Source organism: Copidosoma floridanum, unplaced genomic scaffold, assembly GCF_036245765.1.
Source record: "Copidosoma floridanum isolate Cflo_tuat_1 unplaced genomic scaffold, Cflo_Japanese_pri ptg000019l, whole genome shotgun sequence".
NCBI classification, from domain to species: Eukaryota; Metazoa; Arthropoda; class Insecta; order Hymenoptera; family Encyrtidae; genus Copidosoma; species Copidosoma floridanum.
Window position 1 is genome coordinate 5,828,815 of NW_028321896.1, and position 12,052 is coordinate 5,840,866.

The window sequence follows — 12,052 nt, forward strand, 5'->3', positions numbered from 1 at the left end:
GAGTCACACGAGTCTTATCTTACATCCTTCCCGTTCAATATTACAGATCGAGTAATCGTCGTATTTTTATCATACATATAATATTTGTGTATATATATATATATATATATTTTTTTTTTTTTTTTCAAAATGCATCAATCCATTGCTGTGCCATTATTCGTCATTATTTACATACAGAGCTCTCACCTACTCTTCACCATGCGCCTTTCCATCCAAGGAAGGGAGGGGGTTTACAACAAATTCAACGGACCTTCTTCAGCCGGACCGGTCGTAAAAATATCAAGTTACGTCACTTGTCCATTGAACGAGACGGCAAACGCACACCTCACGCGCTTCCCGGCCAACAACAACCACAACAACAACAACAACAACAACAACCACATCGACCAACAAGGGAACTCCAATGTTACGGCTCACTCGAAGACAGCGTCCACGGCCTCGCGTATCTTGACGATGAGGAAGGACCGCTTGCAGAACTGGACGAAGATCTCGATCCTTTGTCAGGAGGGCCTGCTCATCTGGGGGAGGGCGATGAGGTAGACGTTGCCCAGAATGGCCCCCACGACGAGTAGGAGCAGACTCACGGCCGAGACGAGCCTGACGAAGCGGACGAAGCTGCGGCCGCGAGCGTCCTTTTTGCTGTGCCGGGGAAACACGGCGAGGCCCAGGAGGGGCCCGGCTAGGGCCCCGGCGCCGTGCGCTGCCCAGCCCACGAGCCCGTAGCCCAGAAGCGCCGGCACCGGCATCGACGCCACGTCCGCCCCGGCCAACAGGAGCACCGCCACCAGCCGCCAGCCCGCGTAGCGCAGCTCACCGTGGCACTGCAATGCAACCCTTTTGCGTGAGTATTTACGCGCCACGACTTGGAAATCAACACGTGTGTGTACAACGAAATACACTGCACTCGAGTGGGCCGAGTTATCGCGTGCTCTACGGAGCGCTATTAGGGTTGACGATAAATTATAGAATCAAGAAAACGAAATGGGGGAATATGAAAAAAAAAAAAAAAGAAAAAAAAAAGGCTTTAAACGAGCTCTGATGCTGTGACTCTTTGGGCACATTACTTTTGATATCTCTCTCTCTCTCTCTTTGGTAGAGTTAGGATGGGTAAAATGGAAAAACGGAGCGAGGCAGGGAGCTTGAGCAGCCCCAAGGGAGTGAAGCTGTCTAGGGGTCGTTGAATAAAATTTAACGAGAGAACGAGCGAAATAAAAAAAAAAAAAAAAAAAAAAAAAAAATCAACCGTGCACGCTGCCATGAACAGATAGGGAGAGAGAGTGAGAGCTTCGTAGGCGAATGTAAAATATAACGGTGCAGAGATACGAGGGGGGGAAAAAAAAGAGCAAGCAGGTTGGACTTACCAGATAGAGATGAGCGAGGTGGCTGGTGAGCAGAGCGTACACCCCGGCGGAAGCGCCGACGAGATAGCGGTTCGGCTGTAGTAGGGAGGCACCAAGGGCACCACAGACACCGCCACCGAGGTAAATCGTGCCGACCGCGAGCCGGCCCTGCTCCACCTGTGAATTTGCGTCAAATGTGTCTCTGTGTATGTCTGTGTGTGTATGTGTACGGTATGCCAGGGGGTGAGTTTGCGTGCTCTATTGAAATGCGCGCCGTCCGAGCGACCCTCTCCTTCGCTATATGGGTACGGGGCTAATGGCGCGCTTTTCCGTAGCTCGCGCTCTAGACCGCGAATGTCATTATCAAGGCCCCCTTAACGAGCTATGCGCATTCATCGAATTACTCAAAGACGGTGACGGTACTTTTTTTCTTCCCCCTCCCACCTTTTTTTTTTTTTTTTTTTTTTCGTTTCACCAACCGGGTCTTGTGTTTGGTTTTTTCTCAAGTGATACATTTGCATATACTTACGACTGGTATAGTGTTGCTACTTTGCTATAATGCAAATGTAAATTTTTTCTTTAACTTGCACCCTATTGTCAAACGATTTCAGAATGTATGGGAATATATTACAGTGTTTGCAATCTTTTTTTCTTTTTTACACCTCTAGAGTATCTATTATTGAATATTGAATATATGTGAATATTGAAAAACAAAACACGTAAACCAATACTCGTACGAAAAAAAAAAGGAATTACACGTTGAAACTTTATGTATGTTCACTCGAGAAAAGTTTCAAAGCCGATAATATAATTTAAATGAGCCGCTCCCACGTGTACGTAAAAGATTACCGCACGAGAATGGAAAACAAAAAAATGTCCACTTTAATTAGTCGGATTACGTAATTACGGTGCGCTCAAATATAGGGCAAAACAACAGAGCCGTACGTACAGCGGTGAAACTTGGTTAGCAAGGTTATTTTTTTTTTTCATCCGATCACCTACACGTGACTTTTCCCACACGCACACACACTCAGCTATGGAATTTTCTTAGCCTTGCCGCGCGCACTTTGCGATCCCTTTCGTTGTTTTCTTTTCCCTTGACTTTCAACCTATGGCCCTCGAAACAGTAGGTGCGAAGGAGTAAGAGGGAAAAGAGAAACGGCCCGAAGGGGGGACACAAAGGATCCGAGTGGAAAAGTGCAGCCGGAGAACAGAGCAAAGACCGCATTGTCGGCCTTATTGAATTGGCCTAATTGGAGGGGGTGGTGGTGGTGGATGAGGCCGGCTTACCTCAAGTGGAGTGGCCAGTAGTAGCTGAATGAGCACGTTCGTCGCGAGGTGAAGGGCGTTTGAGTGCAAAAGCATGTAGGAAATAAACCTCCAGCCCTGGATACGCTGCTGGGTGTCGTAGATCAGCCAGTCGCGTAGCGTCGCGTCGTCGCCCAGGAAGTGAACTGTTATCTGAAAGCACGACAGAGAGTATATATATATATGTACGCTCGTTCTTTTCCCCCCGTTTTTTTTTTTTTTTTTTTTTTTACTCCATCTCCATCATTTGTTTTTTTTTCTTCTTCTCCTTTTCCCCCCTTTCCTTTTTTGGTAGCTCTACTTTCGCGGCCCTGCCGGTGCTTCTTGACTGTGGTTTTTACTCATAGGCTACGTACAAAAGGACTGCTGCCCTGTATACTGTACCACTCCGTTAGGAGTGACCAACTTTTACTACTACCTTTTTCTTAAAGCTGAAGCTTAACTTTGGACACGCACTCAAGCTTAAAGAGAAGTTGAATCGGAGCAGCGTAACATTGCACAGGTTATTGTTTTTATATTAGTAAAGGTCGCGTGATCATTTGGTTTAAAAAAAATCTTTTCATAAAAAAACAATTTCATTAAAGACACATTTATGGCCCATTTGATAACATCCGTATTTTATTTAACTTGCAGTCGGATGAAATGGAAAAAAAAACAGACCAACGAGCTTAATCAAATAAATGAACAACTCTTATTAATTAAACCTTTTTTTCAATCGGTAAATCGTATGCAATTTAATTTACAAGTCAACCGAAGTTGGCGAATGAAGCAAAATAGTAGTTTTCCAACGAGTTTGAAAAATTTCTGTTTGCGAACCGAGCCGAAGGCGAGGGACGTAACGAGGTTCGTAAAGGAGACTTTTCGAACGAGTTCCGGAAAACTGCTTTTTCGCGCGAGGAAGTACCAGCCTCCCAAAACCACCCGAGGGCGGAAAAGCTCTTTTTCGATTTTCGAATCAAATTGAACCCAACTCATAAGCTGCTTTTTTTTCGACATTTTTGAATAAAATTCATCCACGCGAGCTCTTTTTGAACTTGTGAATAAACAAAAATTGAATTCGTCAACCCTCAAAGAGCTTCAAATAAATGCATGAAACAAATCCAAAAAGGAGTCCGTCAACTCGATTTCATTTGGTTCAAAAGTCTGGGCAAACCTTCCGACTTGGGGGGGGCTTTTTAATCCTGAAATTTTTAATCCCACTTTCGACGGACGGAAAAAATGCAGCAACATTCCCTTTGGGAAAAAAAGCACACAAAAATTGTTGAAACCCGAGTCCGACGTGCAAGCACATATAAGAGCGTAACAAAGGGGAGACGCTCAATCATGTCGAAAGAATCCGCGCAGCGAGTGACTAAACTCATCTCGCGAGACCGAAAGCTCGGGCGGTATAATTCCGGCCACCCCCTGGTTTTCAGCGAGCGCCTGCTCCCTTTGTCCCATACAACATGCACGCCAGGCTAAATTGCACTTTGTATCTCATTCACCTGTCGGGGAAAGCTCGCCTCCCTGATTACAACAAATTTCGACATTACACATCCAACCGAAGTAGCACCAACAACACCCAGCAGCTCCCTCGCATTAAATATACGCGTACAATTGCACACTCGCACGTGCATTAGAGCTTTCTCCTCGGCAACAATGCCAATTTGTGGGGCCAGCTCTAATTTGTCGAGTGTGATAACGCGAGGACACGCAGTCGGGCGGAAGCACGATCCTTCAAGGACCGCATAACAGCGCGCGACGCAGTGGACGTGGCAGTCCCCGGCTTTCACGGTTCAAACTTGGGATAGTGGGCGTACGCGCTGCTGCGGTTTTAAAAACTTTGTCGTTATTGCGACAATTTTGAACTCGTTATATATTGACGTTTCAGCGCGCAGATGTGCTCATTCGCGTGTTTTGCGATATTAATTTTTTTTTTTCATCCTTCCCCCCACCAAAAGCTTTATATCATCGGAACACGAGAGCATTGTTATCCACATTTTTGTATCGTGTATAAGTAATGAGTCGCAAAGGGTGTCAGTATATTGTCACCGCAGCACTTTTGTTTCAAGCAGGAATTTAAAAAAAAAAAAGAAAAAAAAATTATCGATCAACCATATACTGTGGAGACAAAAACAATCGAGTACGTATTTACGGAGAACAAACTGTTTCCTCTCTCTTTTTCATTATGATTCGACCACAATCAGTCCAAGCCTATCTCACACAGCATCCCCAAAATACATCAGCTCCGTGGGACAAAATATAGGCACTTGGGAGAAAAAGAAAAGCCACACAATGCATCCTGCGGTGCGTTATTGGATGACACCTGCTCGCAGGGTCTGTATATTCTGTCCAACCGGACCGGCGTGGATATTCGTCAAAGCGGAGCTTGCAAAGCCGACACCCTGGACGCGCGCACGTACACGCTCGCATATACCCGCCGCGTGTTACCTCTCTGCTTTAATGAAGATTGAAGAGTGCAGGCGAGAGAGGGAGAGAACAACGGCTGTAAATAATTATTACGCTGTGAGAATATGAGCTGGCGCTTGCCGTGCACCTGTCGTCTATACCGTGCGCGCGCTATATTTTCCGCTCTCACTGCCGGGGTATTAATTTATTAACGCCTTCGTCACTCGCGGGCCTCGATATTTCATTTTCCCAGCCATGGTATATACACACGCAGTGCGCGCGTATGTATATATATATAATGCGTTTACGCGCGTCAACGAGGCGAAGGATCGATGCGCGATGAATTTTATTTTCCTCCTCGCTATGCGGCCCGGCTACCATACCATGAGTGTACCTGCCCCCACGCGAGTGCAGCTGTCCTTTTTAATTTTACCGGAAAAGTCTAATGCGTACACACGCGGGTTCATCTTTAATGCGAAAGAATGGCTCTCTGCAGCGGCAAAAGTATACGAGCTTTTTCGTGATTCCGGACACGCGACCTGCGTAGACCTGGTGGCATGGGACATGATTCGTTTTCTTTTTTCCTGCTTGATTATTTACCCAGGTGTGGAGACAAAACGAAAAAAAATCTTAATTTTAAAAATAATTGATGCCAAGCTTTTCGGCTTACAAAATATCAGCATGACTAAAGTAACCTTCGTATTTACAGATTTTGGAACCCTCTGAGTCAGATTTGAGTCAATTCTCGACAAACTCGTGAATAATGAATTATTTTCAGTTCGCTAATTAAACGACTGGGTAGCAATACGTTGCTATAATACCGTACTTTAAACGTAAGAAATTCAATTACACTCGTCTATTTTATTCCTTAACAAACAGCTCTCGAAAGCGACGTAGAATAGCTTCGAGCCGAAAATCAGCTTTGCTAATTATGCCCTGGAGTACAGGCAAGAATCAAAACGAAAAAAGAAAATCTTCAAATAAGAAAGACCCTCTCCCGTTTCTCTCGTTTTACCACGAAAATCTGCCTATTCTTCCTCCCGTTTAGCAGAGTAACGACTGCATAAATGGCCCTCTAAAACATAAAAACGAAAAAAAAGGAAAGCGAAGCTGAAGAGAGAGGGGGCGGGGGGTAATATAACACAAGAGGGCACTCACGAGGTCGCCGCTTTGGCAGTATGCGGCGCTTATTACGTTACGAGCCCAAACCTTTTCTCCCGTGGCATACATAACATTTACTTCCGGTACTCGGAAGAGGAGGGAAGAAAAGGTTGGGGCAGCGTTTTACCCCTTGATGCACCTGCACCATTCGAGCCTTTGAGTCTCGCGAGGAGCATCTTTTCTTTTATCCCCGAGCGCTCCCTTACGCGCTCATTAAACGCTAAATTCCTTGCACTCGGCTCTTTTACCCAATCTTTTTTTCACCGCCCACGCGACTTTTTTTTCTCGTTTTGGTATAAATCCTTGATTATCATCCTTCGTCTTTCGGCTTAAAAGCTTCGAGCGAATTCGAGAGGAATGAAGAATTCGATTTCAAGTCAGTGTTTTGATTAAGCGTCCTCGAATTGCCGGACCGATGGAACAAAAACATTTCATCGCGTTAGAGAATTTTGAGTCGTTTTCAAGGAAATAAAATATTTACGAGCCTCCGAGAATTTGATCCAAGGGGAAGAAGGAGGCCGCCTTGTCTTGAAACATGATGTGTCGTTATTGTTATTAATAACGAGTTACTCTCAATTATTTTTTTAACTTTAGTCACAGCCTGACAGCAAAAAAACCCTTACAGCTCATCGTTGATGGTATATTCTATTGCATTATCGATGACTTTTCATTTTTAGCAACCTCAGAAATAGACATGGACAAATAGGTAATTATCAAAACATCGGCAATTTAAAACAATGATTTTGTTAACTACTCGGCAGGTTGGAAGAATATTTGAAACAAAAGTCCTAATTGACACTTGGCGTGTTCAAGAAATAAAAAACAATTTATCGATGTGCGATATGGTTGGCAGGGGAAGAAGCTATAGAGATCGAGAAATTTGATCTGGAAAAATAATAGAGGCTCACTTTTTATTGTATCTACCATATAAAAACAAAATCAAATTATATTTGCTGTAGTAGATATGATTAAAAAGTATTTCAACAAATTGTCCTCCGTAAGCAAGGGATAAGTGACAACCCATCGATATGCACGAACGCCCTTCTTCATTTCCATTTTTAATGAGTATTTTTCCTGTTGATTGATCGGCGCGTTCTTTCATTTTCTAAAATACAGAGGTAGTTTTTCATGTAAACTGTAATTAAACCGCAATTACATCCAATTATTACTTGTTGACTTTGAAGTAGATCGCGAGACTGTAATGTTCATTCAAACAACAACTTTCGGTTGAGATGGACGTGCTACTGAATTTTTCTGTCTTACGTCTTTGTGGTCTCTGGTATGAGGAAAACAAAAAGTTTGGATTCTGTAGAAAAGTGTACCGGTTCTTTGTGGTAGCGATTATTTTTTACTTTACGCTTATACTAGATGTTAATCTTATTATAAATAACTACTTCATTGAAGATCTAAACGAGTCTCTGTTTTTGGCTTTGGCATTCTTGAACAACTACGTGAAGATCATTCATATCGTACGTCGTCAAAACATCGTGATAGAAATAGTGCAAGATTTAAAAAGTAATATGAGTTATCATTTTCAGCAAATTAGAGGGTAGCAAGGTTCATTATTGATTTTGCTTGGACTGTATCTTTGGTACGGTAACCATTTATAAAGCATAATCAATATGCTGCACTCTAGTTTGTATAAAATTATAGTATTAGCTTATGTGTGTTTTATTAACCTTCTAATTATTCATAAATTTACTTTACAGATGATAAAAATGTCGTATTCTGTAGTGAATTTATTACGACAAGTTCATTCAAGAGCTTAAACCATGTAATACATTTCAACTAAGTTCCAAAAGCTTCTGGCTAATAACAATATAGTTGTTTCAGAGTGAAAATATTATACTTTGTAGTTCAGTAAATAAAAGTATGTTTTAAAAAGATTTTTTCAAGTCTGGATGATGTGTCACAAAAAAATCCTTTTGTAGTAACCAATAAAATATTTCTAAATAAATCGCTCCTAAAATGAAAGTGTTGACAAAAATCTCTTGCAGTGCAATTTAAATGAAAATACAGTTTGAGAACTTTTCATGAAAATTAACCAACGATCAGCTCGTCTTTACTATATTTTTCAACATTGTACTCAACAGCAGAGCACACACTAATATTTAATGTCATTGTAAGTAGAACAAATCGAGTTTGGTCAGACATACGAAAAGGCGCTGTCAAAGGTGTGTTGGAAAAAAATTCTCTCCAGCTCATCCTGTTCACCGCAATTAAATATTAAATGGTAAACACGAGTGAGAAGAAGGTACAGAAGAGAACAGGTGAAAGCCATTATAGATCCGCGCGTCCGATTTTCCGCGCCAATCGGTTTCTCGTTTCCCGGGGGCGCGTACATCGGTGGATCCCAAATCCATCCCCGAGCACTGCAGCTTCGGCAAAACTCCCTCGTTCCGCCCGCACGTGTTGCCTCGTACGAAAATTTCACAGGCGCGTAGCTCTCTTTCACGCTCCATCTAGCGCGACACGCCAGCTGGCTTCCTCCCTTGCCCCGCCACACCCCGGGATTTCGACAGAGCTGCGGTTCGGTTCGCTCAAGTTTATGCATTTTAGCGCGCAAATTTGCACCCTGGCCGCATCCATGTTGTGAGCTATGTCGCAGAGTTTGTCGCGCGGAAGGAAATCTAGCGTGCGCGCTTACGAGGGGGGGGGGAGGGCTCCGACGAAATTATTATATCCAGGGGAGAGTAATGCGGCGTAGGGCAACTCGCTGATACTCCGGGCTTCTTGTTTGCCAAGCGTACCGGTGTGACTCTGTTCGTGTACGTTACATAGTTTTCCTCTCAATTTGCCCCGAGGGAAGTTTTCAGTTAAGGACATTGGGACAGGATACTGATACTGATACGTGGTTCATTGCATGTTTCATCAGTTTTTCTTTCATTCCTCATGCAGTTGTTCACCCTCCACTGTATGTCAGCCATCGCAGTTGTTATTTTAATGTCATTATTGTTAAAATACGCTAACAAGTATTCATTCTTAAGTGGATAGTATGAGGAATAAAAAAAAAAAATTTTTTGAACCACAGAGACATTGCTAGGAAGGAAAAAAGACTCTACCAAATAACTTAAACAGCAAGAAAAAAGAAAACCAACCTCGATCAAGCTGATGCATATCATGAGGTAGGGCGGCCTTATCCGGAATTTGGGCTTCCTACTGGGACGCCGGCCATGCACGATCTTGGTCGTGAGTTCCTCCTCGTCCTCGTCCAGCTGCACTTTGTTGGCGAACAGCGGAGTGTTCATCATCGGCGAGTCCGGCGACGGACTGTCCACGTACGTCTGGTCCGTGTAGTCCGAGGATATCGTCGACATTGTCGGGGAGCCCTCCAGCAGGGCCGCCTCCACGTCGATCATCTCACCTGCGCAAACAAAATGCCGATTTGGCTCCGGTTAATTAAAATAACCCGTGTTTCCCCTTTCCAATAAAATGCAACTTATGATACGTTTCAAATTATAAATCAATGGTCATTATCCAACGGTATGTAAATCTGCAGGTACAACATAAAAATTAGCATTTGGAAAATCGAGTAGAACCGTGATTTCGGATGAACAAAGAGAAAGAGGAGGCGGAGGAGGTGGGAAAACTAATTTACAGTTGGAGATGCGGGAGATGGAAGCCCATCAGCGAGCTAACAGGGAAAGGGTGGGAAGGGAGTCTGATTAGCCCGAGCAAACGCTCCGAGGAGCCGTGGTGCAGGTCGCTATGAGAACAAACGAGCTGCAACGGAGAACAGCTGGAAAGGAAGCCACTTTTCCTCGTGGTCTTTTTACGGGCACGCGCGTAGCGGGTAGTGTTTATGGTATTTCGCTCGCCTGAATTACTGTTCGCGAGCGAGCGATGGAGCGTCTCGACGAGAGTAGAATCGACGTCGTTTGTCTTCCCGGTAGCAACTCGTTCGCTTGCATAATTGAGGCACATCCGCCTTAGCTACTACTACTACTACTACTACTACTACTACTACTACTACTACTACTACTACTACTACTACTACTACCACTGCTGCAGCTATACGACTGGGACGAAAACAAATTCCACCCAGTTTCCCAGCAGCCCTTTGACCCCGTTAAGCACCGGCCTTACCCGCTAGACCCAAGTTCCAACGAATCGTTAAGAGGGACACCGATTTAGCACCACCTTACCATCAGCCCCGTGTGTAATTCGGAGACCCTAGAGCCGCACACGCGCAAACACGTGCTGGCTGGCGATTCCGGGCTTTGAGAAGGGGGTGGCTCCGGCGTTTACTTTAATCGGGTTAAAAGCCCCGAGGAATCTTCCACGGGTCACATAACTTTCGATCCCCACCCGAGATCTTAATGAAGCGCTAGCGCGATGATGGTTTAATCTTGCGAGTACACAAGATTTGGACCAACTATTTCCATTGAATCATTTTTGGCATTAAATGCGTTGCATAAGGGAGGGGTGGACTGTCTATGGACGAGCCGATTTATTTCACTTCATTCCGTTTACGTTTCTGTCTCGCGTGTTTCTTAAATAGGGGGCAAACGGCCCTACATTCAAGCAAGTCATAAAGGCAGAAAAAACTACGTCACACGCACGAATGATTTTTTTTTTTTCCTGTAAGTTTATTTAACAGTATACTTGGCAAAATTTTAAATGTTCAGTTAGTGCTTACTCTAATATATTAAAGCCATAGCAATCTGGAGAGGTTGATATTATGGTATGGGGTGTTATGGGCACTGATAGTAAAGCTGAAAAATATCATCAAGTCGATAAGAAATTTTGATAACTGATTCATTAATGAAGAACAATTCATAAGTAAATGGAGTGTTATTTGAATGACAGATATTTATTTAAATTGGGACAAAGTAATGTTACATTTTTTTATGGCGAAAGAAATATTAAAGGACAAAGATGGAACTTGCAACGATGTGATACTTGTGACTGGGATGTTTTCATATGGAAATTTACTGCCGTGAAATTTAATTAAAAGCGATGGTAATTGAAATCAATACCCATTATATTTTCACATGTGGATATTTGATATCCTTGGAACCATCAAATTGCAGAGAACTTCGTGATTTATTTAACATTAAACGCATTTATCTTTATTTATTGAAATTTACTAAATATACACGAAATTAAATCATTCTAATGAAAACATCACAAGGTGAGTTTCGAGTTTCGAATTTCAATTGTTCACCATAAGCTTTTTCACAGTGTTGAATTTTCAATAAAACGTGAGATTAATTATCGCCAGTCATACTCTTTTCATAAAACACGTCGTATATTGATTTAACAATCAAGACACCGATCACTGAGGACCAGCAATATACCCTTCTGACCTAAATGTTCGAATAACCGCGACAGCCATGGATCTCCTATCACTAAAGTAATCACATCGAAGCTTCAAAATTTCAAATCACCCGCAGCACCACAATCGAAGCAATGACGCCTACCTTGCTCCACGACACGCAGTGCGCGTTGAGTATAACCTGTGCAAAATCGGCGGCACCCATCAGGAAAGCTGGGCGCGCCGCTGCTCGTCCTCGTGTATACCTTCCTTGCCTAATGAAGCATTGACGTCCACGTCGTCCGAGCCCCCGACTCTTCCTACTTCTTCCTTCTCTCTCTCTCTCTCTGTGCTATTATGCCATTATATGCTCTCTTACTCGTTTTCCGTCGCGTTTCCACGCCCGAGAGCACCCACCGGTAATCAGTATAATAAGCCTCGCCCGTGCACATACATAGCGCTCGGCTCGCTCGTTAGGAGGCCATTAGAAAATGTCCGGCCGTGCAAGCGGTGGATAAGCACCCGAGAAATGATAGCCCGTTCCTGTTGCTACTGCGTTATCTCGCTGAGGCTTGAAATTTTCGAGCTCCATACAACT

At 43.6% G+C, this 12,052-nt stretch overlaps 1 protein-coding gene across 1 annotated transcript in view; it reads right to left on the bottom strand.

Moving 5' to 3' along the window:
- Positions 1-154: 154 nt before the first annotated feature.
- Positions 155-12,052, bottom strand: part of rho-6 (serine protease rhomboid 6) — a 101,906-nt gene continuing 90,008 nt past the window's right edge. Inside the window, exons 3-6 of the mRNA XM_014347988.2 lie at positions 9,296-9,561; positions 2,631-2,801; positions 1,362-1,517; positions 155-821 (exon numbers count right to left, since the gene is read on the bottom strand). Coding sequence (XP_014203474.1) covers positions 501-821; positions 1,362-1,517; positions 2,631-2,801; positions 9,296-9,556 — 909 coding nt within the window. The 5' untranslated portion in view covers positions 9,557-9,561 and the 3' untranslated portion in view covers positions 155-500. The remainder of the gene's footprint in view (positions 822-1,361; positions 1,518-2,630; positions 2,802-9,295; positions 9,562-12,052) is intronic.